This window comes from Pseudochaenichthys georgianus, chromosome 4, assembly GCF_902827115.2.
Source record: "Pseudochaenichthys georgianus chromosome 4, fPseGeo1.2, whole genome shotgun sequence".
Lineage (NCBI taxonomy): Eukaryota > Metazoa > Chordata > Actinopteri > Perciformes > Channichthyidae > Pseudochaenichthys > Pseudochaenichthys georgianus.
In genome coordinates, this window is record NC_047506.1 from 19,193,424 (window position 1) to 19,217,337 (window position 23,914).

The window sequence follows — 23,914 nt, forward strand, 5'->3', positions numbered from 1 at the left end:
TCCTTCCTCTAGTTAAAAACAATACACTGTTCATATTTTCAGCTCTTTTTTTTTAATCTTTGTCACATTATGAATTACATTGTTATTTATCAGAAGTTATACAATTCCTCTTTCCTTCTCTACTCATTATTTTTCCCCTCGAAAGCAACCTCTTCCATATTTTAATAAACCTTGTTTTTTATATATTTAATATCTCCTCATTTCTTTAATATTTACCTATCTCTTTTATTAACTTTTTTTGTTTCCTCCATCTCATCGTTTTAAGGAAAAATCATTATCTCCTTCTGTTTGAATTTTTAAAGCCCTTTTTTCTGTTTTCTGTTTCCCAATGTTTTAATTGTTCTTATTTTTTCTCCATATAAACAAGGAATCTCTCTCACCCAATCTTCTTTTCTCACAGTACCTCTTATAAAGCATGCCATGCTTACATTATGTTTAGATGCAGTTTTGTGTAATGCTGACGGAACATTCAACAAAGCGAGTTTATGCAATTATGCAAATGTATTTCTTATTGTTAGATAAGCTGGAACGCACCAAAGACACTGACATGTTGGGGATAGGACAAATGCATTTAATATATTTTAGAATAAGTTGTCATGCACCTCATTTTCAGTATAAGGCAACATGATTCAACAGCGAAACCCTTCGGCTTTTTCCTGCTGCCACAAAGTGTGCTTTCATTCATTAACGTCTAGCATGCAAACTCACCAAGGAAGGTGTTGGAGATGAACTCTGACACCTGGTTCCCTGAGCGGCTCGTCTCTGACAGCTGCGTCAGCTCGCGGTTCAGCATCCTCTTAAACTGTTTTTAAAAGAAAAAAACAACAAGAAAAGTGGTTAGTCCGGGTAGGACTGTAGATACAACATGTTAGAAAGCACAGATAAGCTGCATGAGTTGGATGTTTACACCAACATGGCAGTAAACTGAATATTTTCACATAACTTTTTTTTACATTTTCTGTAACTTTAGACATATTTAATTTCAACACACTATATATTATGTATATGTACTAATATACCTGTGTTGTTTGTTGTTCCTTTCTATGAAGCGGGTCATTATGTCGCATGAACTTTTCACAAATCAGATATCATAGCTCACTTTAAAAGAAAAGACCTGCTTTGCTGTTCCTTAGGTTTTCTGCAAACCATGCATTGCACACACACACACACACACACACACACACACACACACACACACACACACACACACACACACACACACACACACACACACACACACACACACACACACACACACACACACACACACACACACACACACACACACACACACACAGTTTGTAGATCCAGTCCTGAGTCAGATCCAACGGGCTCCTTCACTCAGCATTGAGCCCCCCACCCCCTGCAAAGCCTGCACTGCTGATCAATAGATCCCAATGTAAACAAGGCAGCAGCGCTCCACATTGCTCACCTGTCTGAGTCTCCAGCACAGACAACCACAGGGAGCCGATGCCGGCATGTTAACCCACGCATGATGATGTTAGAGGCTGCTAAAAATCCAAAACGAGAAGCAAAAAAAAGTGACGGGCTGCTCACTCAGACTGCTCCACGCTCAGCAAGGATGGCTTAAAAATGAAAAAGAAGTCCATCTGGAAAAAAAAGTTCCCACAGTCCCATGTGCTGTCCTGAAGGTAAAGGGGGGGGGTCGGAGGGGATGGGTGGGGCGGGGTGAGGTGGGGGAGGTTGGGGATGTGGTCTACCATTGGGGGAGAAAGGGTGTGGACTGCAGTTGCTCATCCAACTACTGTCACACACTGTCAATGAGAAACATAGAGAGGGAGAGCGAGAGGCTGTGAGGATCCCCCCCTCCTCTGGCCCGCACGCTGCCCAATCAGATGGGTCCGGCATCAGGGGCTGGGTGGAGGAGAGGGATCTGATTGACCTCCTGGGAGATGGAGGAGGACTGAGTGTAGCAGAGGGAAGCTGGGAGATGAGGATTTACTCTTGCATAGAGGGAGAGTGTTCTGGCCATGTTCACACTGAGGCTGCATGTGTAATCACATCCCGTGTTCTCCCCTCATATGCTACCTAAATTGTCTTACAACAATAAACAGGAAGAAGCTACTTGCACTTTGTCAATTCTGTTCTGCACACATGGACAGGAGCAACAGACCCAGATCTGGAAGCATGTGACCTGCTTGTGATTCTTATTTGAAAGCTAAAATAAAAACAAGTAATTGTTGTCATGAAAAAAGCAAACACTAAAAATAGAAGAGACAAAATATATTACCAGCAAAATATCCTGTTGAAATATTAAAGATTGTTGTGTTTGCCGTGGACGTTTTTCTATTTACTTGAGGTAAGGTATATTGTATCTTAAAGGGGACAAAATGCACTTTTGTACGTCTTTTATACATGAATATGTGTCCCCGGTGTGTCAGGGGCGCTGTAGTCTGCCACAAAAGCAGCGAAGAAGACTTCCCACGCATGGTTGTCATGGTTGCCCTTCTGTTTATTCTCCGCTGTGAAAACTCTGGCTCTTTTTCTCCCTCCCCGAGGCAAGAGTTTACTCCTGCTGCTGTAATTCTCTCCGGTTTGCCACCAGCAGATGACAAACACCCACCTCTCCGCCGGTCAACATGTCCGTTAAAGTTTAAATCTTCCGGACAAAATTGGAAAAGTGCCTGTCAAAGGTCTTCTTTGTTATTTATTGAGCTTTAAAACAAATGAATAATGACTCTATATAATCATATAAGAATAATACACGGAGGACGGAGCCTCTCTTTTCCTCCCCCTCTTCTGAGAGCCCAGCAGCTGATCAGAGCATGCTCCCCTCTCCTGCAGGGGTGTGTGGTCAGCTGCAGCTAATTTGCATTAAAGCTACGTCACAGAATCAGCCCTTGCAAAAACAGGGCTAAAAAAGAGAAAATAGAGTGAAATGAGGCATGGCTAAAATGCATGATCTGTTTGGTATTTTGAAAAAAAAACTTCACAGACATGTTTTATATAGGTATGGCCCTACAATATATTATTAAAATATAGCATGATAGGTCCACTTTAAATTCAGCCTCTCCATCTCTTTTATCATGTTTTTTTTATCGCTTATTGTGTTTTATGTCATTAACATCTTCTGTAGATTTCTTAGACAAGAATTTTGACCCTCTACATTTTTTATGAATTGTTTTATACTTTAGTTTATGTATGTCATCGACGTGTGATTGACAAGATTTATCTCAATGGTTTCCAGCTTACTTGGCATTTATCAGCCATATATTATTAATTTGTTTATGTATATAAAGTGTATGGATGTAGTTGGCTGATGATGATGTGAATAGTTTAAAGGTCCCATGACATGCTTTTCTAGTTATCCTGTCCCCTTGTGTGTTATGTAGCTTTTTATGCATGTAAACGGTCTGCAAAGTCACAAACCCTCAAAGTACACCCTGTAGCGAGTAAAACTCTAACACAGAAAATACCTGTCTATGCTGCCCCAGAACGCCTCGTTGGACATTTTTCTTTTCCCATTTTTTTCTTCCTGAGTATAGTGGCGTAACGGCTCAGCGGATTGGTCCATTGCTCCTCACACACACACACACACACACACACACACACACACACACACACACACACACACACACACACACACACACACACACACACACACACACACACACACACACACACACACACACACACACACACACACACACACACACACACACACACTTATCTTTTCTCAACCGCGGCTCCGCAGATCTCCGCACACACCTACACTCACAGCCTGGCTGTGAGAGTGTGTGTGTGCTCAGGCTGAGTTTTGCGGTGTCTCGCTCACTCGCAGACCCCACGCAGCAACCAGGAAACTACACCAGTAATCCAGCTCACACTGTCCACTCCTCGAGCCTCAAAGGGCGGAGCAGCGAGCGGAGCAGCGAGCGGAGCAGCGAGCTGAGCAGCGAGCCGAGCAGCGAGCCGAGCAGCGAGCCGAGCAGCGAGCCGAGCAGCGAGCCGAGCAGCGAGCCGAGCAACGTCCCGCCAACACGGCACCCAGACCCCACGCAGCATTTTCCTCTGTTTTTCATTACTGGTGTCATTTTCTGGTTGCTAACACCATTGTACACATAATCATTGATGTTCCGCTGTAATGGTGGTGGACTCATCAGAGCACAGTGGGCTCATAGGGAGGGGGGGGGGCAGGAGCTCCAACAAGCCATTTAGGACAGAAAGTGAATACCTGGTGAATACACATACTATACAGAGATGCTGTTTGAGAAACCAATGTGAGTTTGGAACATTGAACAATGTTAATCTATTCTAGTAGAATATATCAACAATGGAATTATGATCAGTAGAAATGGCCATGACATGGGACCTTTAAGAGAGTAGGACCTCAGTGCTCCACCTCTTTTTGAATGTGGGCTTTTGCATATTTGATTTGCTCCATATGATAAAGTTTTCATATTTTTTAAGAAAATATTGTATGATGCATACAACCTAATTGTGTTGGATTAAAAAACAGTTTGAATTAAAACTAACAAATGTCCTCTCACCTTAGTAGAGGCCATCTCGCCGACAGAGTGTCTCGTCTGCAGCGTCTCCAGCTGGTCCAGACACCAGTCCAGCTCCTCCATCGTCTCCACCGCCAGCTTCTGGCAGGGCTCCTCTGAAAGGTCACACACACACACACACACACACACACACACACACACACACACACACACACACACACACACACACACACACACACACACACACACACACACACACACACACACACACACACACACACACACACACACACACACACACACACACACACACACACACACACACACACACACACGTTACAGGTCGGCTGAGGGACTGATATTCAATACATGTAAATCAACAATTTAAACCCATTAGGTTCAAACTCTGCAGCATGTCTTTCACATTTACGATGAAATTACAGTATTTTCATAAAAGATAATAACATGAAAGTATTCTGTAACAGAATATAATATATCAAATGGGAGTTGATATACAGGAGAATTATAAAAAAATTATAAAAATTATAAAATTATAAAAAAAACGAAATGAATTATGCTAATTGTGCCTAAGCCTAATTATGTGATAAATCTCAGTGGCCCACTAAACAGGGATGATAACACTGACCTGTCAGACATGGCTTGCACATGGACGGCTGCTGGCTGCTTGTTGAACGCCTGAAACAAGTACAAGGGGTTAGCAGAACAATACCATTTTGAGTAGTTACTCCTTCAGTCTGTCTTTCTTGTTCTTACTTGTTTGTGACACGATCTTGCAGATGTGTCAGAACAGCAAAGTTAGTTCTCACTGTTCGGAGACTGGCAAGAACCTAAAAAGAGTTTTAAAAAAGAGAGGAATGAGTATTGGAAATGTATTAAAAGTCCTGTTTGGAAATACCAGAGGTATGTGCCCCTTAATATCAGGAGTACAGAACAAACAGTACAGTGTGATGGCCTTAAAAGGGAACGTTCATCCAAAAAAGACATATATGACTCTTACATATCTATCATCAATGTAGATTGTTTGAATAGAGAACCGCAGTGACGTGTCGTAAAACCCGGAAGTAAGTTAGCATTTTTAGCACTTCCGGTTCCTTCGTCAAAAAGCAATGCATTTTCTCCATAGGGTTTTGGAAAATAGCTCGAAATAAGGTCTGTGGTTGACACACATTTAAGAGATGAATCACGTTTTGTTCTACGACATTAAATACATCAGCAGTGACCCCACTGGTGATTTTTGAAGAGTTTATGTGTCTGAAAAACGATGGTTGTTACCGAGTGGCTGAATAGGACTACAGAAATTGTCGAGGCCGTTGTACGTCATTACGCCTAACACGTAAACACTCCCGCTAAATTTGTTTCCCCCGTGTTCTGCTTGAAAGCAAGTACCTGCCTATCTTTAGTATCTGTATATCTATATCTGACCACTAGAATCTGTATTTTTGAAATTGTAGTTTTACAAATTATAGAATAATTAATTACCAGTGTTTTCCAATTTTAGCTAGGCAATGGTTTGTTGCTTTGCTCCAGGTTCAGGTTGTCCGCGGGGTCTTAAAAAGTATTAAAAGTTGATAAATCAATTTAGCAAAAATTAAGGCTATTAAAAAGTATTAAAACGGCATTTTCCAAGGTATTAAGAAGGTCCACAGCAACGACAACATGAAACACCCTTTAATTTACTGAAACAACATGTCGGGAAACCCCCTCAAGGTGGCCCCATGCATAGCGTGCTATAAAATGCTGCTTCTTATTTTAAGTTTCGTTGCCTTGTAGGCCTGTGACAAACAGCCAAAAAGGGCTTTAGTTTTCGAGATACCGCTGCCGGAGTTAGGACAAAACACAACTTACTTTTTCCTCATCTCTAAGGCCTCCCATACATGAAATTGATTGTTGTATACAAATATTTTACTGCAAAAGTGGTGAAATTGATATATAAAGTTATACACCCCAAACTAAAAATAAAGCCTGGCCGTCTGGGGGTTGAGGCATATAAACTCATGTAGATTCACAATGGAAGGTCTGATAGGTTTAAAACTTGGCATACCTGAGTTCAGGACATCCTTCTGCATTATACAAATTATACATACTGAATGTCAATATCTTACTGTAAATTGGAGATACAGTCATTTGAACACATACCTACAATAGGCGGAAATGTAAATCTATGTAGAATGTTCTCTTTACTTTGTAGTGACTCTGACATGGATTGCCATAGCAATACATATGAGGGCTTGTTGGAAAGGTGTGGTTCTACTGAATCCAGCAATAATAAGTGTGTAAAGGTACAGGCTTACATACTCATGGAGTTATGTCACTAAACGTATAAGGTGTCACAAATGGGGAAAATATGAAATAGTCCTAATTCAATCTATAGTATCACCAATTAGTTTTATTTTGACTTCACTTATCAGGGGTGGAAAATATTAACAAATTATCTTGAGTAGAAGTCCCTAAAAGGTATGACAACTTGAGAATTGCTATTTTTTTAAGTAAAATATTGCAACTTCAACATTAGTGCAGAGAAAATGCAGGCCTAAAATGCAAGAACTACTAACGAAGTAGTAGTTGGACATCAGCTCGTCGCGGGCGATGTTGGTGGTCAAAAACTGATCCACTAAGTACTGCAACACCTTGATTTTACTCTCAAGAGGACCATAAGGATACTCATCTACTTCCTGATAGGGCAGAACGTGATGGTACTCCCGGTCGCTCTCGCAGTACGCGCGCAAAACCTCCGGCCACGTCATGCCGTCGATAAAATACAGAGTGGAGTTGACGCTGTCTTTGAGGTCGGTGGGGGAAAACGTGGTGTTGGAGGTGTCTTCTTCACGTAGGATGACCTTCAAGAGGGCAATATGTGTCTCTGCTCACATTGTTTATCGACAGCCCAGCAACTCAAGCTTATGCTCCTCATAACAGCAAGTCATTCAGCTCTGTAGAGAATCAAGAAGTTATACTACAGTATTTGACTCCACCTGCTTTATCTGCATCTCATTGCCTACGTGGGTTTCTTCACAAACTGACAGGTAAATCATTGCAAATATTTTTGGACTGTGAAGAGATGGGACCTTGTCAAATAAAATGGCTAATTAGCTAACTGGAAAGTGACCTAGCTTAATGTTTCATTAATGTAACAGAGCCTGTCCAGTAGCCTATCTTCACAATAGACTCTGTTTCTCCTGGCTTAATTAGTATCACTGGTAACAATACTGTAAATAGAGCCTAACAAAAACAGTTTAAGTACAACATAGATACTGTATAAATTCTGAAGTGTATCTTTTTTTTTTTTTTTTTGACCAGAATGGAGAGTGATGTACAAACAGTGGATCCAAATCGTTGTATCATCTGTGGTAAACATTTTGAAAAAGGGAAGAAACAAGATCCATATGTCAAAAATCCCACAGCAGAAGGCCTCCAACGTATACTAAATGTTGCTCAACAGAGAGATGATGATGTTCATAAAACTCTTTCTCCATATACAGATGATATACTTTCGTTTAAAATAAAGGTATCATATCATCGATCATGTAGAGCAAACTACTCCAGTAAGACCAATATCAGTGAGCAACAAGTTGCAAATGTTGAAAGTGAGAGCATACCTGCATCAGTCTCTTCAAGAAGACTGAGTAGGGTTGATACATTATCGTTTGACATACGAAGAGATTGTTTCATTTGTGGGGGGGCCAGATCAAGACCAGAACCTCTGACAGCCATTATGACTGGTACAGGTAAGAGTACCCGAGACAAGGTCCTTCATGCAGCATCAGAAAGGCTTGATGAAGTTGTACATCTTCGGCTGCTCTCATATCCGGATCTCTTTGCATATGATGCCAAATATCATAGAAGCTGCCTTAAACACTATATCTCTAAACTAAATATAGCAGTGCCATGATCTCATTGCACAGTGCCGTCACATCCATACGCCAATCACACTGGGACTTGCCATTTTGATTCATCATCAATTTGGCAGTAAGTCACTCATCAATGAGCTCAGTGTAATGGGGCATTGTGTTTCCTATACAGAGGTTCGACAGTTCCTCACATCTGTGGCAGCAGACCAGATATCAAGGACAGAGAGTGGTGTCTACATCCCAACTGGCCTCACTGGAGTCACTGAACATGGAATTGTTGATGCAGTCATCGATAACTTTGATACTCTGGACGGGAAGCAAACAACTCATGCTATGGCATCTGTGGTGTAGCGAAGAGGCCATGTCTCCACTGCATATGAATGTCTAGCACGAGTCCCAGAGAGGTCTCTCTCAACCTTGAACACAGCTGACTTGAATGGAGAGAAACTTCACAGGTATGTTTGGATTATTTGAATTTGTATTCATTCCGTTTTCATGTGTATAGTCACAGTACAAATTAATTGGTGGGGGTGTTCAATATGAATACTTGGTGAGGTTTAGTGTTCTGAGTTGATATTTAATGCATATGATAACAAGCTTATCTTATTATTTCTGGTTACAGATATATCAAACCTCCAAAGCGACCAGAACCGCCCGAACTTCCCAAACCTGAGATACTACACATAAACACAGCAGTCTCCAAAGCAGCAGAAGGCAGAGACCTGGTATGGAAGCTGGCCCGAAACCAGAGTGAGAATCAACAGCATATTCCTGCGTGGTCTGCATGCAATGCCTTCACATCAGACACACCTTGTCCAGTAGCCAGTGTACTATACATGCCCTTCATAAGAGAATCGCCCTCAGATTTGTCCACCATCTTTACAGCTATGATACAGCTTGTACAGCTAGCTGAAGAACTGGGACAATACCATGTGCTTGTGACTGCAGACCTTGCAATTTATAGCAAAGCGCAACAGATATTGCGCAACAAACCAGAGCTCTTAAAAGGGAAGATCACAATGAGACTAGGAGGTATGCATATCACAATGGCTTACCTTGCAAGCATTGGAAAGCTCTATGGTGATGGTGGACTGTTTGACATACTCACTGAGTCAGACGTGTATGCAGAGGGCACAGCCCGACAGTTGCTTCAGGGGAAGGAGCTGGCAAGAGGAATAAGGAGCATAAAGCTAGCCTCTGAGGCTCTGTTCAGGCTCTTCTGGAAAGCCATGCAATCATGGCTTGAAAAGAAAGGCAAATGTGCAATAACTGGAGCACAAGAGCAACTCCTACGAGATGTACAGCAAGAGTCAGGGTGGAGTTGTTGGCTTCACATTGCGAAAGGCAGCTCTCACAAGATGGTTGATGACAAGGCATGTGACCACAGCATACGTGGATGCCATGAAAGACCTTTGTGACACTGATGCAAAGGGCCCAAAAGCACACAAAGAACATGGAGCCTCTAGAATGGACAGAGATGAGGGAGACATACAAAAGATAATGGAAGCTGTGGAGCAGAAGCAGAACTCCTTTGACCTTGATAGTATCCCTGATGAACTGATCAATATTGCAAGTGGTCAGGTTGCATCTGAGAAAGTTGCAAAAGAGCTGTCAAGTTTCCTCCAAGATGGTGCTGAGCAGAATGCCATCTTTATTGGGATCAATACAGTAATATCTTATCTTAATTAATTAAGAAATATAACTATTATAATTAGTGTAGCAGCTGACACCTATTTTCAATATGGATTAATCTACCATTTATTTCTTTAGTTACATTTTCATCTATAAAAATGTCAAAATAGTGAAAATGTTCACGAGACAAAGTGCAAGGTTATATCTTTAGATGTTTTGTTTTAGCCTATGTACTGTATGTCTTAATGCTCTTATATGTGACGGTGTGACTTCCATGAAACTAATATTTGATATCTTCCCAACAGACGAGCTGATAGGAAACCTAACACTCTAACAACCACAACATTGCAAAGGCGAGTAAATGTAAATTAAAAACGATTCACAATTTTTGTATTTCTTCTTCTTTCTTGCAGTGAGGTGAAGCTGACCTTGCACTTGATGCCAGTAAGGATGCTCCTCACGCAGGCTGAATGTTTCTCTTCCTTACTGACACAGAAGCCCTTGATTTGCAATGCTTCACTAATTGTCATTTCCCTGGCTCCGTAGGGACACTTTACCTCCAGCACAGCGGAAGACCCTACCAGACCATCTGGAGATGCCCCCAACACTCCTGATTGGGAGAGCCACAAACCTGACTCATGGACCTGCATCTGGGTTGCAGTGGTGAATGCCCTGACACCGTCACATTCATTCATAGTCCCCCACTGTACAGACAAAACACCATCAAGGGCCTGTTGTTGCGCTAGCACCCTGGCACTAAGGGAAGCAGTCACACGCTTTGACCTCAGGACAGCTCCAAAGTTGCTGGCAGTCAACCTTCCTTTCCTGAACAGATGCCAGTTTGGGTTGGTTCGCTGACCAGTGGTAGCCACCTGAATTGCCCTCTGTTGCTCCTCAGACAATGCCATGCTTGCCACAATTACCTCAGGTCCTTGATGCCCAACAGATTTGAGAATCTCAGGAACAGTAAGTGTTTCCAAGCTGGAGTGTTCCTCTTCTGGCTCGGGGGAGAGAAGCCAAGACATTCCTGAGAACCTGCCCCTGAGTCTGTCCCTCAGCCAGTCACGATCTTCGGAGGTGGGCTCTCTTGTTAGCGGGTTGAATGAGTTATTGGTTGGAGGAAATAGCTCCTCCACTGAATGCGTACGTTTAGCTGCCTTTGGCTTCTTCCACTGACAGGGGGTGGCAGTGCAGCTGAAATTGTGGATGGCAAAGATGGCTAATGCAGCCGCATGACTGCATTTCCATTCTCCACGTGGGCATTCACATTTTGTGGAGAGAATTCCCTCTTCTCCTGTAGATACCTGTGGTGGTGGGATTGTTTTATTATTTAAAATATATTTACATTTGTAATGCCTTCCCAATTATCCCTTTTATTATTTCATGGATATTTCTGTGTTTTCTGGTGTGTAATATTTGTAATCTTGGGGCCTCTTCTCTTTAACGTCTACATGCTACCACTGGCTCAGATAATGAAGAACAACCAAATAAGTTACCATAGCTATGCAGATGACACACACATTTACGTAACCATTTCACCAGGAGACTATGCTCCAATTCAAACACTGAGTACGTGCATTGAACAAATCAATGACTGGATGTGTCAGAACTTTCTCCAATTAAACAAAGATAAAACTGAGGTGATGGTTTTTGGAGCCAAGGCAGAACGTATAAAAGTTAGCGCTGAGCTTCAGTCTGCAATGTTCAAAACAACAGATAAAGCCAGAAATCTAGGTGTAGTCATGGACTCTGACCTGAGTTTCAACAGTCACATTAAAACAGTTACTAAATCAGCCTACTATCACCTAAAGAATATATCTAGGATTAAAAGACTAATGTCACAGCAGGATTTGGAAAAACTTGTCCATGCTTTTATCTTCAGTAGACTGGACTACTGCAATGGTGTCTTCACAGGTATCACTAAAAAATCTATTAAAAAGCTGCAGCTGATTCAGAACGCCGCTGCTCGAGTCCTCACTGACACTAAGAAAGTGGATCACATCACTCCTGTTCTGAAGTCTTTACACTGGCTTCCTGTGTATCAAAGAATAGATTTCAAAATACTGCTGCTGGTTTATAAAGCACTGAATGGTTTAGGCCCAAAATACATTTCTGACCTCCTGCTAAATTATGAACCATCCAGATCTCTCAGGTCTTCAGGGACTGGTCAGCTTTCTGTCCCCAGAGTCAGAACTAAACATGGAGAAGCAGCGTTCAGTTATTATGCTCCAAATATCTGGAACAAACTCCCAGAAACCTGCAGGTCCGCTGCAACTCTGACTACTTTTAAATCCAGCAAGAAGACTTTTCTTTTTGTCGCTGCTTTTAATTGAACTATTCATATCTTAGACTGCACTGTAACTTGTATCCATGTATTTTTTCTTTTAATGTTTCTTTTATTAGCTTTTCTTTTTAATGACTGTTTTTAAATGCCATTTTCTTAATGTCTTTCATTTTTTGTAAAGCACTTTGAATTGCCTTGTGCTGAAAAGTGCTATATAAATAAACTTGCCTTGCCTAATAAAGATTTCATGTGACACGTAAAATGGATTTGTTGATGGGAATTAATATAAATAAATTAACTCTAGGTTAACGGTACTCTTGCTATCACTACTCACCGACTCTATAAACCTTGTCCCTCATGCTAGCCCTGACAACACCGGTAAGCACACCTTCGTCTAGGCTGCACTGTTTTACGTGTCCTGACTTGTAGTGGTTCTCTCCTCTATCTACTACACTCTTCTTGTCATCTTTGTAAAACAATATCAGACAGGTAATTGACACAGCCATGACTTCTAGTTAAATTCAGTGTGGCTAAAATGAAAAGCTTTGTTAAAATATGCAAGCACGCGGAAGTCAAAGTCAGCTTTATTGTCAAAAATTCTACATTCTCAAAATTCTCCAGAAATATCGAAATATCGTTTCCCACAGTGTGACATGTATACATAAAACAACAAAAAGGGCCTAGATAAACGGGGTATACAGTTTAAAATGTTAATATATTTAAAGTGTTCAAAGTGCAGTTTCAGTGCAAGTCAGTTGAAACGATCTTAAATTGGCGTGACGTTGAAGTCGTGCGACCCTGCTGCTGTACTGGCTTGTAGTTCGTTTATAGCATAACGTTAGCATTTCGCTTTTGGCGACTAGATTTATGATTCAAAAATTATAAAAGTAGGGGAGACATGTGGAGATTATCCGGCTGAACAAAACGTGATCCCTCTCTTAAATGTGTGTCAACCACAGACCTTATTTCGAGCTATTTTCCAAAATCCTATGGAGAATTTGCATTGGTTTTTCACGAAGGAACCGGAAGAAGTTTACTTCCGGGTTTTACGACGCGTCACTGCGGTTCTCTATTGAGATGAAAAAGATGGATACATCAACCTTAGAAATGGCCGCCTTCTCTCAATTATAATGGAAAACAATGGCACTTGGTACAATACCAATATCCAACTACAGGTGGGCCAAAAGTACGTTTTACATATTAGTCTGGAATCATAACATGGACACAGATTGTGTTAATGGGCCAACGTTGGAGAGTGTTCAGAACAAAGAGTGTGTGGGTGTTTTCTGGGAAGAAATGAACCATCTATTATTCCTTAAACCGATGAGTAAGGGCATTGTGGATTGTCTGGACAGACCCACACCTACAATTAGATATTATTAGTTTGAATGTAAATTAAGTACATTTTAAAAGTTATTATTTATACTAAAATCAAATACAAGTAAACCCACCACTATAGCAAATTAGCCAAAAATGATTGTGCGTGCATTTTTATAAATCTTCGAAAAAGCCATTGGGTTGAGATTATATATTCTGTTTTAATTAAAGTGGCGAGTGCATTTCAGATTTTCAGATTTTTACAAAAGCACTAATGTACAATGCTACTAACCTGTGCAAATGGAGTCACTATCATGTCTTCTCCATGCCTGAAAACACCACAGACAAACACAAACAGTGATCCAGTGAAAACGCTTTGTGACCAACTTAATATGAGCACTGTGAAGAAGGAGAGAGGAGTACAGCTGGCTTGGGACCATGGTGGATCTCTAATATCACACAGGACATAAGGAGGGGAGGGCAGATTGTTTTAGTCATACAAATATTTCTTTGAGGCAAAGCTGCAGATTATCATTCAACCCTCAAAAGCAAAACAAAGCTGCTCCAGGTTTAGATAAGACAGAGGAAGTCAGAAAAGAGGAAGACAATTTTAGACAAAGACTATCAATAGTTCCTGGCAAGGAATTGCATTTACCCATTGAGATTCAAATAAAGGTGTCATTAAAACTGCATTAAGTTATATTTATATGATTAAATCAATGACTATTTTGTAGCTTTATGTTTTGATTCTCTGGCCTTTTCGCTCTCATGAAGCTTGCCGTGTAAAACCATGGCTGCTGTTTCCACCAAACAAACTCAGAGTCAACCTGTTCAACATTAAGGACAAATATACATTTTCCATGTGATTGGTCAAATTGTACTGTAGAATTCAGCAGCTTAAGACACAGTTATTTGTGTCAGGAATTGGTGGAACTACAGTAAAAAGCAAATTAATATTAAAATAACTTTTGGGTGGATGGATACCTGCCTTCCAATGGGATGCTAATATTGCCCTGTATCCACTGATTGTGTAAGCAGTGAAATATTTCGCTAATAGGTTAGCCGTGACAACAGAATAATCCAATGTTAGGTCAGTGTTGCTATTAGGGTGAAAAATAACTTAATGCAGGTTTATTTCTGCTCTTACAGATTTTGCCCCCAAGATACATATTTGTGAGGAGCGGTGTTCGTGCATTGGGTTCTGGGAGTTTGGGAGAGGTAGAGTTTTCTGGGAGCTTTAGAGTCTCAACATGCACCTCGCCATTCAGACTTCAGGGTAAATCCATGCTGCCAGTGAAACGTACAATGCAAGAGTCAGCCTGCCCAGCAAACATTTTGACTTTGGGTAAAAAACGCAAAATCTTTCTGTGAAATGGAAGCCTGATTATGAAAAGATTGAAAAATGACAAATGTTTAGTACACTTTAAACGTATGTGACATCATCTGTCAAATGCTTGCTTGGGCTGTTTCATTATTTTGCAGGAGTGATTAAACAATTTGGGATAGGGTGGGTGTAGGTGGAAGAGGTAATATGTTGTCATGAGTCAAATATGTTTGACATATGATAACATTGCACAGCCCAAAGAGAGAGGAATCACAGCAGTCTTCAGACTTTGTCTCACCGAGGTAGCCAATTGACTTCCCAATGCTTCAATCCCTCCTCCCTTCAAAACAAAGGAGTGACAGCTATTGGTGGAAGAAGCCATATTTACACTCTGCACGGATACATCCCTAGCTGTATAAACAGGCAGGGACTGGATATTACATTTTAGACTTAGTTGTACGCACCAACTAAACTTGACTGCTGACTATCATCAGCTCTGAATGGCAAATAAGGCCAGATGGCAAAGAAACTGAGCTTAAAAGGATATTAACAAATATTGAAATTACATTCAAGTGTTTCCCTAGTAATTGCAACAGTAGTGATACAATCAATGTGATCTGATTCTTTACACAATATATTGTGAATCAAATCAAATACTACATAACATGCCGATTAAAGAGTCTCAAATTAGAGCTTCAGTTTTCAGTAACAATTTTCAAAATATCTTCTGAATTGTACATGTATCTAATTGTGTCAACAAAAACTGTGACAATAGCAATTAAATAATTTATATATTTTTTATTTTTGGGTGAACACTGCTAAAATTAGTGATTTGGAAAAGAAAGAGATTGAAAAAATAAATAAATAGCACACATTTGTAAACATCCATATGCCATTGTCTAATTAACAGACTATTTCAAGCCTTCCATGATCTGCTGTTATCAGAAAGTTTGTAGATATGTTATGAAAGAACATATATATTCAATATACTTCACAGTGAAGTAAACCAATAACTTCTAAATCAGCAACCCAAAACTGCAAGGTGCAACATGAGGGTAACATTTAAAATACTCACAGGTCGCTGGCAGTGGACGAGTTGCGGGACATGTTTTTGGGCGAAAGGTCGAAGTCTGAGTCGGAGCGGTAGAGGAAGGACTCGCGGCGCTGACTGTGAGGGAAGTTGGCCTGAAGAACCAGACCAGAACTCGGGCTAGTCTGAGAGTCCAGTGGACTGCGACCCACCGACAGGCCATTGTCGACATCAAAACTACAGGAGAGAGAGAAAATACATAAATATGACTGTTTCTGCACCTGCTAATCAGTCACCTACTACTACTATTGCCGCTTTTGTTAATAAACTACAGTACATTAGCATACCTGAACATTAAGAGGAATACAATGGGCCATAAGAAAAGCAGCCACCAATATTATAAAGAGTGAATAACACAAGATAAGCAAAGTAAAAACCAAAGGTGTAAAAATGCACTTTATTTGATAACTTGAATAGAAACAATAGATTCAACATTAACTGGGGTCACCTCTCAGCACTCCCTTCAAACGCAGTGACTCTCAACTAATTGTATACTTATTTAAAACAGCTCCTTTACCCACTGACAACAAATTGAGACAGGAATTAAAACTAAGATAAGGATAGGGTAAGCTACATGATTAGGTGTAGCATGCAGAAGTATCCACAGATCATTCTATTTTCATATACATTTTTCTTCCAATAAAGTATCCTAAAAATCATGTCAAGAAGACACAAGACTTATACAAGGATAAGGCTCCCAGAACAAGAACACCATGCGACAGCTATTGATGCGATCAAAAAAAAATTAAATATCATAGGTTGAATAAAATGCTAAGTTTACTTGTTATAAAATGGATAAAAGGTTGGAGTAAATTGTCTACCCAGCTGTAAGTCTTTTTTAAATAGCCGACCTTGTGATTACTCGCTTTTTTGCAATCACATACACTCACACACATCTTCCTTTCCCTCTGCTATCTCCGTATGACGTCAACACTGACGTCATGCCTGGTACGTCAGCAGAGCTACTTACCCATACACCCCCCCCCCCCACACCCGCCACTCCCTTTATCACCCCATCGCAGCCATCCCATTGGGAGGCACCCCTATTACTGAACAAATAACTTTATGAGCTTAGCGTTTACGGTCATAGTTTTATTAAAATGTTTTCCTTGGTATGATTAAAATGAACTTGTATTTAAAAAAATAAAACTGGTTTCAGTCCAACTCTTGTAACCAAACCGTATCACAGCCCGACGCTGCCCTGAAATAATCCTTTTGGAATCACTCCAATCCACAGGGTCGAAAGATGAAGGGTGGGTGTAGCAAACACACACTCAAAACAAAAATCCCCCTTTATCCAGCACAGTGATGGGGCTCAGCATCTCACACCTGATTGGTGTGACAGGAGAGGATGGGGGTGCTGCAGCAGGATTTATCTCAGTGATAACACTCCACTACACCTCACCTGTTCCCCCCCCCCCGGCTCAGTGTAGTCGGCCGTGACGAGGCTCCATCAGAGGAGACCGCTGACGTCAGAAGCTATAAATAGATCTGCCTCCCAGGAAAGAGGGGAACTGGGAGACTTGTGACGGAGCTTACGTAGATACCCCCCCTCCTCCCCTTCGAAGGCATGGGTGATTTCTCCCCTCCTCATGCCTACATATGTGAAGGACTTTTTTGTTTGTTTTCGTTTTCGATTGGTTGAGTGATTTTAAATGACCACAAGTAGAAATACAAGACCAGTATTTTCTCTCGATTCTCCAAATAATTTTTTTCTATCTTTTACTCAGCCGCATTTCTGAGTGAGCAGCCAGGATGTCGAAGTATTGCTAAAGGACACTAAAACAGTGTTGTCCTTCAAGCACCAATTGTTGTCAGTTGTGAAATTAAAATGTCTTTCAGATTTGAGGTCAGATGACAGATTGTTGACCTATCATGTCCTTGGTGATAACAGTTTCAACAGTAAAAAAAATATGATTGTTCATTGGATAACCATATGAACAATCATTATTGGGGATACAATACTGGCTTTAAATTAAGTACTAACCTGCAAAAAAAGCTTTTAAATGTGTACTGTAGCTTTATTCACCTCATTGTATCAGAGTTGGTGATACTGGATTATACAGATCTGGAATTAAATATTATTACAATATATTAATGCACTAGGGATAAATAAACACAACATATGATGAATGAATGCCAATAAGGGCGGTGAGAAAAATAAATGTATTTTATTTTATTTATTACAAATAAGCACAAGAGGTTTCTGATGAAGTGACAGCTCCCTCTACTGAGAAATACATGGAACTGCAACATCCCATAAACAAGACTGCTCAGATTTTATATTCTGACCCATCCTAAATCCTTAAATCATCTTATGACATTTAGTTTGTAATTTTCATGTTTATGGTAGTAGGACTGAAATCAGTGCAATCCATATGTAAATGAAACATACATTATTATTTGTTTTTGAAACAACCGCACTGTTGTTCACCAATGTGAAGAGTCATGAGACTGTAAAGGTGCGAACATCAGACTTTTACAACTACTTACTATTTATATTACTTCTTCAGCAACAATTACTACAAGTAGGCTACTAAAGGCAAGGGACAAACTGTTTTAACTTTACATTTTCTTACAAATATTTCTATAGCATCACAGATCGCAATTGTTTAGTAAACATCCTTTTGAGTGAAAAACTAAAAAAGTAATGTATTATTGTATTCAAAAATCCTTAGGCCCACTGCATTAATAAAATGAAAAAGTAACATTGCGTGATTCTGTTCTTTCTTACTTAATAAAAAACTATTTTTCACTTTTATCCCATAATAGCGAACTACACAGCTTTTTTTAAGACACTTGTGAGACAATCAGACTGACGGCAACATAACAAGTTGACCTTGTACCTTCTGCTTCCAGCATTGTTCTCCGCTTCTCTGACGTAAATGACGACTCCCTTTTCTCTCTTTAACTGTGTTTTAGTTAACTGTTCACACACACACACACACACACACACACACACACACACACACACACACACACACACACACCCACCCCCCCCCCCCCTCTGCTTTTGTTCCCAGGATGTTTAGTTTGCGTTCCCAACATATTAAAGAAGAGGATTTTTTTTCCCTTGACCCAAATTGAAAAAGGCTGCAGAGGCAATCAATTAATTTGATCATCACAACAAAATCAGTGTTTGCTCAATTGACTTTGATGAAGATGAGTGACTAGACTGAGTCAGGATTACAGCGCTGGAAACTAAGGCTGGAGCCACACGGAGACGATAACGAACCGAATTCGATATCAAAAAAGTCTTCCGTCCACACGAGACAGCTCGACCCGCTGGAGACGCTGTTTATCAATAAAGCCATGTTGGGTAAACTACCAACTTATATATGCTCTTTGATCTCACAGAGAGTGGCAAGTAGCTATTGCCTGAGATCCCAGGATGTGTTTTTATTACATGTGCCAAGTGCTAGGACTGTTTTTGGTACTAAAGCTTTTATGTGTGTTGCTCCTCTAGCTTGGAACACTGAGCAAAAAAATTGAAACTGAGCATTTTGGTTCCCTTGCATCATTTTAAAGCTCTGATAGATGAAATGTTATTAGATATCTGTAATTATGTTGTATTGATGTCCTTTTTGTTTTCTGTTGTTTTTATGTGTAACCACATTGGTTACAGGTCTTGCTGCAGGTCTCCCTTGAAAAAGAGATCGTTGATCTCAATGGGATTTTCACCTGGTTAAATAAAGGCTAAACAAACAAACAATGTTCTCATTCATAACACTCCGTTCGATGTCTCACTATGGGATGCGCCTCATCGCGGAGCAAACAGAAGTATCAATCTCATTACGCCAATCCTGATTGGCTGGTGATCTTGACGTCAACGTCAGGGGAAATCACCCCCTATAAGTAGCCTGTGCCACGACGCATGCATCTTTCAAACACCTCTTCTCGCTTCAGAGCACATCTCTAATAGTAGCCGGGCTAGCTTAACAGTCCACAGACTGAACCAAAGCTAATTTCGGTCGACGGGCGTTAGCCGGCTACCCTATTCTGCCTCGCAGAAGAGTATAGTACTAACACACCAGTTAGTATTATAGTCAACCTCGCCGTTCTTCCTCTGGAATTAAGGTAAGGTTTTGATTCTCAAGCTAGCAACACACCCATTACCAGCTTGTGTTTTTTCCCTCACTGCCGACACCACGGTAGCGAGGACGTTTTTTCTGTTCTCTTCTCACGGAGGAGAAAAGGATTAAAAGAATATTACCACACCAGGTAATATTCTTTGAGGAAAAAGACCCACACTGTCCTTTTTTTCTCCGGATTAAAGACAGATTGGTAACACCTTTTTTCTCGACGTACCTGTTAAGAGCGGACCCTCTCCACGCCTCGCGGCGAACGAGATGGACGCCTCTCTCCCTCACACCAGAGGAGTCAGGAACTCGGAGGCTCGGCGCTGCGGCTGCGGGTTGAAAGTGTCAGGCACAGACTCCCACCAGATCTGTTCGTCCTGCCTCGGGCTGGAACACGCCCAGGAGGCCATCGACAACCCCGGCTCGTGCGGGCATTGTGCCCGCTTCACTATGAAGAGCCTCCGCCGAAGGTTAGCACAACAAGCTAGCCTGTCGGGACAGGACCCCCTCATGTCCACTGGTTTGCCGGCTGGCAATCAAGACACGGGGGCGTCCGCCGCAGAGATGGAGCCCCTCACTGGGTCGGTCTGGGGCTCATCGACAGCGGCAACCGCAGAACCGGAATCCCGCGCCATATCAGGCCAAGACCCGGTGGCGGCAAGAGACGCGGGAACGGGGCCCCACGCTTTACCAAGCTGGGGCTCCCGGCTGGACCTCACCATGGTTTCACCCGCGGAAGATGTCCTAGAGTTAGACTATGCGCAGTGCACATGCGCAGTGCACATGCGCAGTGCCGGCTGGGGCTTTAAGGGCACCACCGTCTCGCGCATGCGCAGTGCCGGCCGGAGCCGTAAGCGTGACATCCCAGCTGGCTCTAAGGAGCATACAGCAGGAGATACTCATGACATCTGCCTGGGCTTCTCAAAACAGTTATACTTTATCTGTTTTCACAAACCCAGAGAGAGTCAACCTATATTCTGGAGAGAGAGGTTCTCTCTCTTAGAAAGAAGGGTTTTATCTATAATGCCCACCGAGCGGAGTCAGATTACGGGGAAAGATGTCCTCGTAAAGCACCCACTCAACATGGGCCTCATAATAAAACTAAACCCCGCGCGCCACGGCGTGCGGAGAGTTTTGGTTATTATGTAATGCGTAGTGGCACTACACCCGACTTTTCTAGTGCGGGACGCGCCTTCGGGTGCTGTCCTTTCACGGAAGGTGGTCACCACGGACGCAGGTCAGACAGGCTGATAGGGTATTTACGAAGGTCGCCCGGTGAGAGGTCCCTAGAGCAGAGACCTCCAGCGGGCACACGTAAACTACCCGGAGCTTTTAGCGGTGTTCCCCACCCTAAAACGCTTCCTGCCTTCTCTCAGAGGACTTCATGTCCTCGTGAGGACAGACAACACGATATCGTGTATGAACTGCCAAGGGAGGTTGCGTTGTCTCCAGTCACACACACTGGCACACAAACTGATACCTTGGAGCGGCAGACGTCTCCTCTCTCTGAGAACGACACAGGTACCGGGTGTTATGCACCTCGGGACAGAATTACTGTCCAGAGGTGCACCACTCTATGCAGACTGGACTCCTCATCCAAGGATCGGGAGTCCGCTGTGGGTGCGTTACGGCAGAGCCGCGTTAAGTCTGTTCGCAAAAGGAGAAAATGCTCAATGACAGCTGTTCTCTTTAATGCACGATTTAAACGCACTGTTAGGCGGGGACGCACTCGTACACGATTGACCTCCGGGTCCTCTGTACGCGTTCCCACCCCTGGCTCTGTTACCCCCAACTCTGGCCAGAGTGAAGGAGCAACGCCACACACGTACTCTGATGTTTCTGATATATCAGCTGTTGTGCGGGCAGCCGTGGCAGCCCCCACCACGCAGGGACAGATTGTCTCAGGCGGGGGGGGGGGGGGGGGGGGGTGGGGCGATCCTTTACCCACGTCCAGAGCGCGGGGCACTATGGGCCTGACCCGTGAGTGGTACAATCTGAATACAGTGGGACTCCCTCAGAAGGTGATAAACACTATTCAGAGTGCGAGAGCTTCCTCCACCAGGTCTCTTTACGACTGTAAGTGGAGGGTGTTTGAGGAGTGGTGCCTTCAAGAAGGGCACATCTCTTTTCAATGTCCTGTCGGGGTGATTTTATCATCTCTACAGGACTTGATCGATAAACACAGAGCTTTCTCCACGATCAAGGTGTACCTGGCTGCTATTGCTGCATGCCATGTGGGCTTTGAGGGTAAGACGGCTAGCCAACATCCTTTGGTTTGCCGTTTTATGAAGGGAGCGCGCAGGCTCCTCCCTGTCTCCAGGTCGCTGGTGCCCTGATGGGACCTGGCAGTGGTTTTAAATGGGCTCAAAATGACCCCATTTGAACCCCTGGAAGGAGCTGACATGAAACATCTGTCACTCAAGACAGTGCTGTTACTGGCCCTGGCATCCGCTAAACGGGTCAGTGATATCCATGCACTGTCTGTACATCCCTCATGCACTCAGTTCGCCCCAGGGCAAACGAGAGTGTTGTTGAAGCCCAACCCTGCCTTTACACCAAAGGTGGTTGGTTCGTGTACCCCAATTGACATTGAGGCATTTCCTCCGCCGCTGGTTTCCTCCGGGGAGCAGCAGCAGGATCTGTTGTGTCCAGTCCGGGCTTTACACACATATATGGACAGATCAAAAGAGCTTCGTCTTAATGACCAACTCTTCGTGTCCTGGGCTAACCCTCACAAGGGTAAGCCTGTTACTAAGCAACGGCTCTCCCACTGGATCGTGGAGGCGATTGCTTTGGCCTATACGAGTCAGAATCTGCAAGCACCTTCGGGTCTGCGGGCTCACTTGACTCGGGACCTGGCTACATCCTGGGCTTTGTTCAAGGGTGTTTCCATCCAAGACATCTGTGCAGCGGCAAGCTGGTCTTCGCCGCTCACTTTTGTCTGCTTTTACAGGCTAGACGTCTCCGCTCCAAGCGTGGCCCGAGCAGTGCTGGGCACCTTGTTGAGTCGGGACTCCACCTGTTAAATTCTGGTTGATCGGGATCTTCGAGATAAGCTCGTCTGGCAATACGGGAGCTACAATATCCCATAGTGAGATATCGAACGGAGTGTTATGAATGAGAACTATAGGTTACTTACGTAACCCCATTTCTCAGAGTAACATGAAGTGAGATGTCTCACCAGACGGCCCTCCTTGCTATGGTGAAGCGAGAAGAGGTGCTTATTTTGAATGACGCATGCGTCGTGGCGCAGGCTACTTATAGGGGGTGATTTCCCCTGACGTTGAGGTCAAGATCACCAGCCAATCAGGATTGGCGTAATGAGATTGATGCTTCTGTTTGCTCCGCGATGAGGCGCATCCCATAGTGAGACATCTCACTTCATGTTACTCTGAGGGCTGGGGTTACGTAAGTAACCTATAGGTTTCCATGGTTGCCCTTCTGTTTATTCTCCGTGATGGATTTAGCAAACATGTAGTTCATGTTGTTCTCCATGTTCACTTGTTGCTGATGGTTGTGGTGGTAGAGGAGCTGTAGATGTTGCACTAACATCTGTAGCATTGTCAGTAGCAGTAGAGCTGGGGAGAGGCGGGGCTATTGCGTCAACGTTATCAGGAAATGATCGTATAGGGATGGGCACAGAGCCGTTTGGCCCCCCAGAGCGTTGCGTCCGCAGATCTACCCACCTTGGGACCCGTTATCGTTATCTGCGTTTCCCTGTCGGTCTCGTGTGGCCGAATCGTCTATAAGATAGAGAACTGTAGCGGATACGACCCGTTTCGTCTCCGTGTGGCTGCCGCCTAAAGCCAAATAATGTTGGTCAATAACTCGAAAAGGTTTTGACAATTTT

The 23,914-nt window shown here is 42.7% G+C and overlaps 1 protein-coding gene across 8 annotated transcripts in view; it reads right to left on the reverse strand.

Moving 5' to 3' along the window:
* LOC117445202 (3',5'-cyclic-AMP phosphodiesterase 4C-like) overlaps positions 1 to 23,914 on the reverse strand; it is a 168,307-nt gene that overhangs the window by 10,960 nt on the left and 133,433 nt on the right. For 5 of the 8 annotated variants that reach the window (XM_034080679.2, XM_034080678.2, XM_034080680.2 and 2 more), the window contains 7 exons: positions 15,971 to 16,162; positions 15,194 to 15,235; positions 13,864 to 13,900; positions 5,244 to 5,317; positions 5,116 to 5,165; positions 4,512 to 4,624; positions 709 to 802 (listed from right to left, as the gene is read on the reverse strand). In XM_034080679.2, the coding sequence (XP_033936570.1) occupies positions 709 to 802; positions 4,512 to 4,624; positions 5,116 to 5,165; positions 5,244 to 5,317; positions 13,864 to 13,900; positions 15,194 to 15,235; positions 15,971 to 16,162 (602 nt within the window). Of the gene's footprint in view, positions 1 to 708; positions 803 to 4,511; positions 4,625 to 5,115; positions 5,166 to 5,243; positions 5,318 to 13,863; positions 13,901 to 15,193; positions 15,236 to 15,970; positions 16,163 to 23,914 lie in introns of those variants that run through there. The other 3 variants (XM_034080682.2, XM_034080681.2, XM_034080686.2) reach the window with 2 other exon arrangements.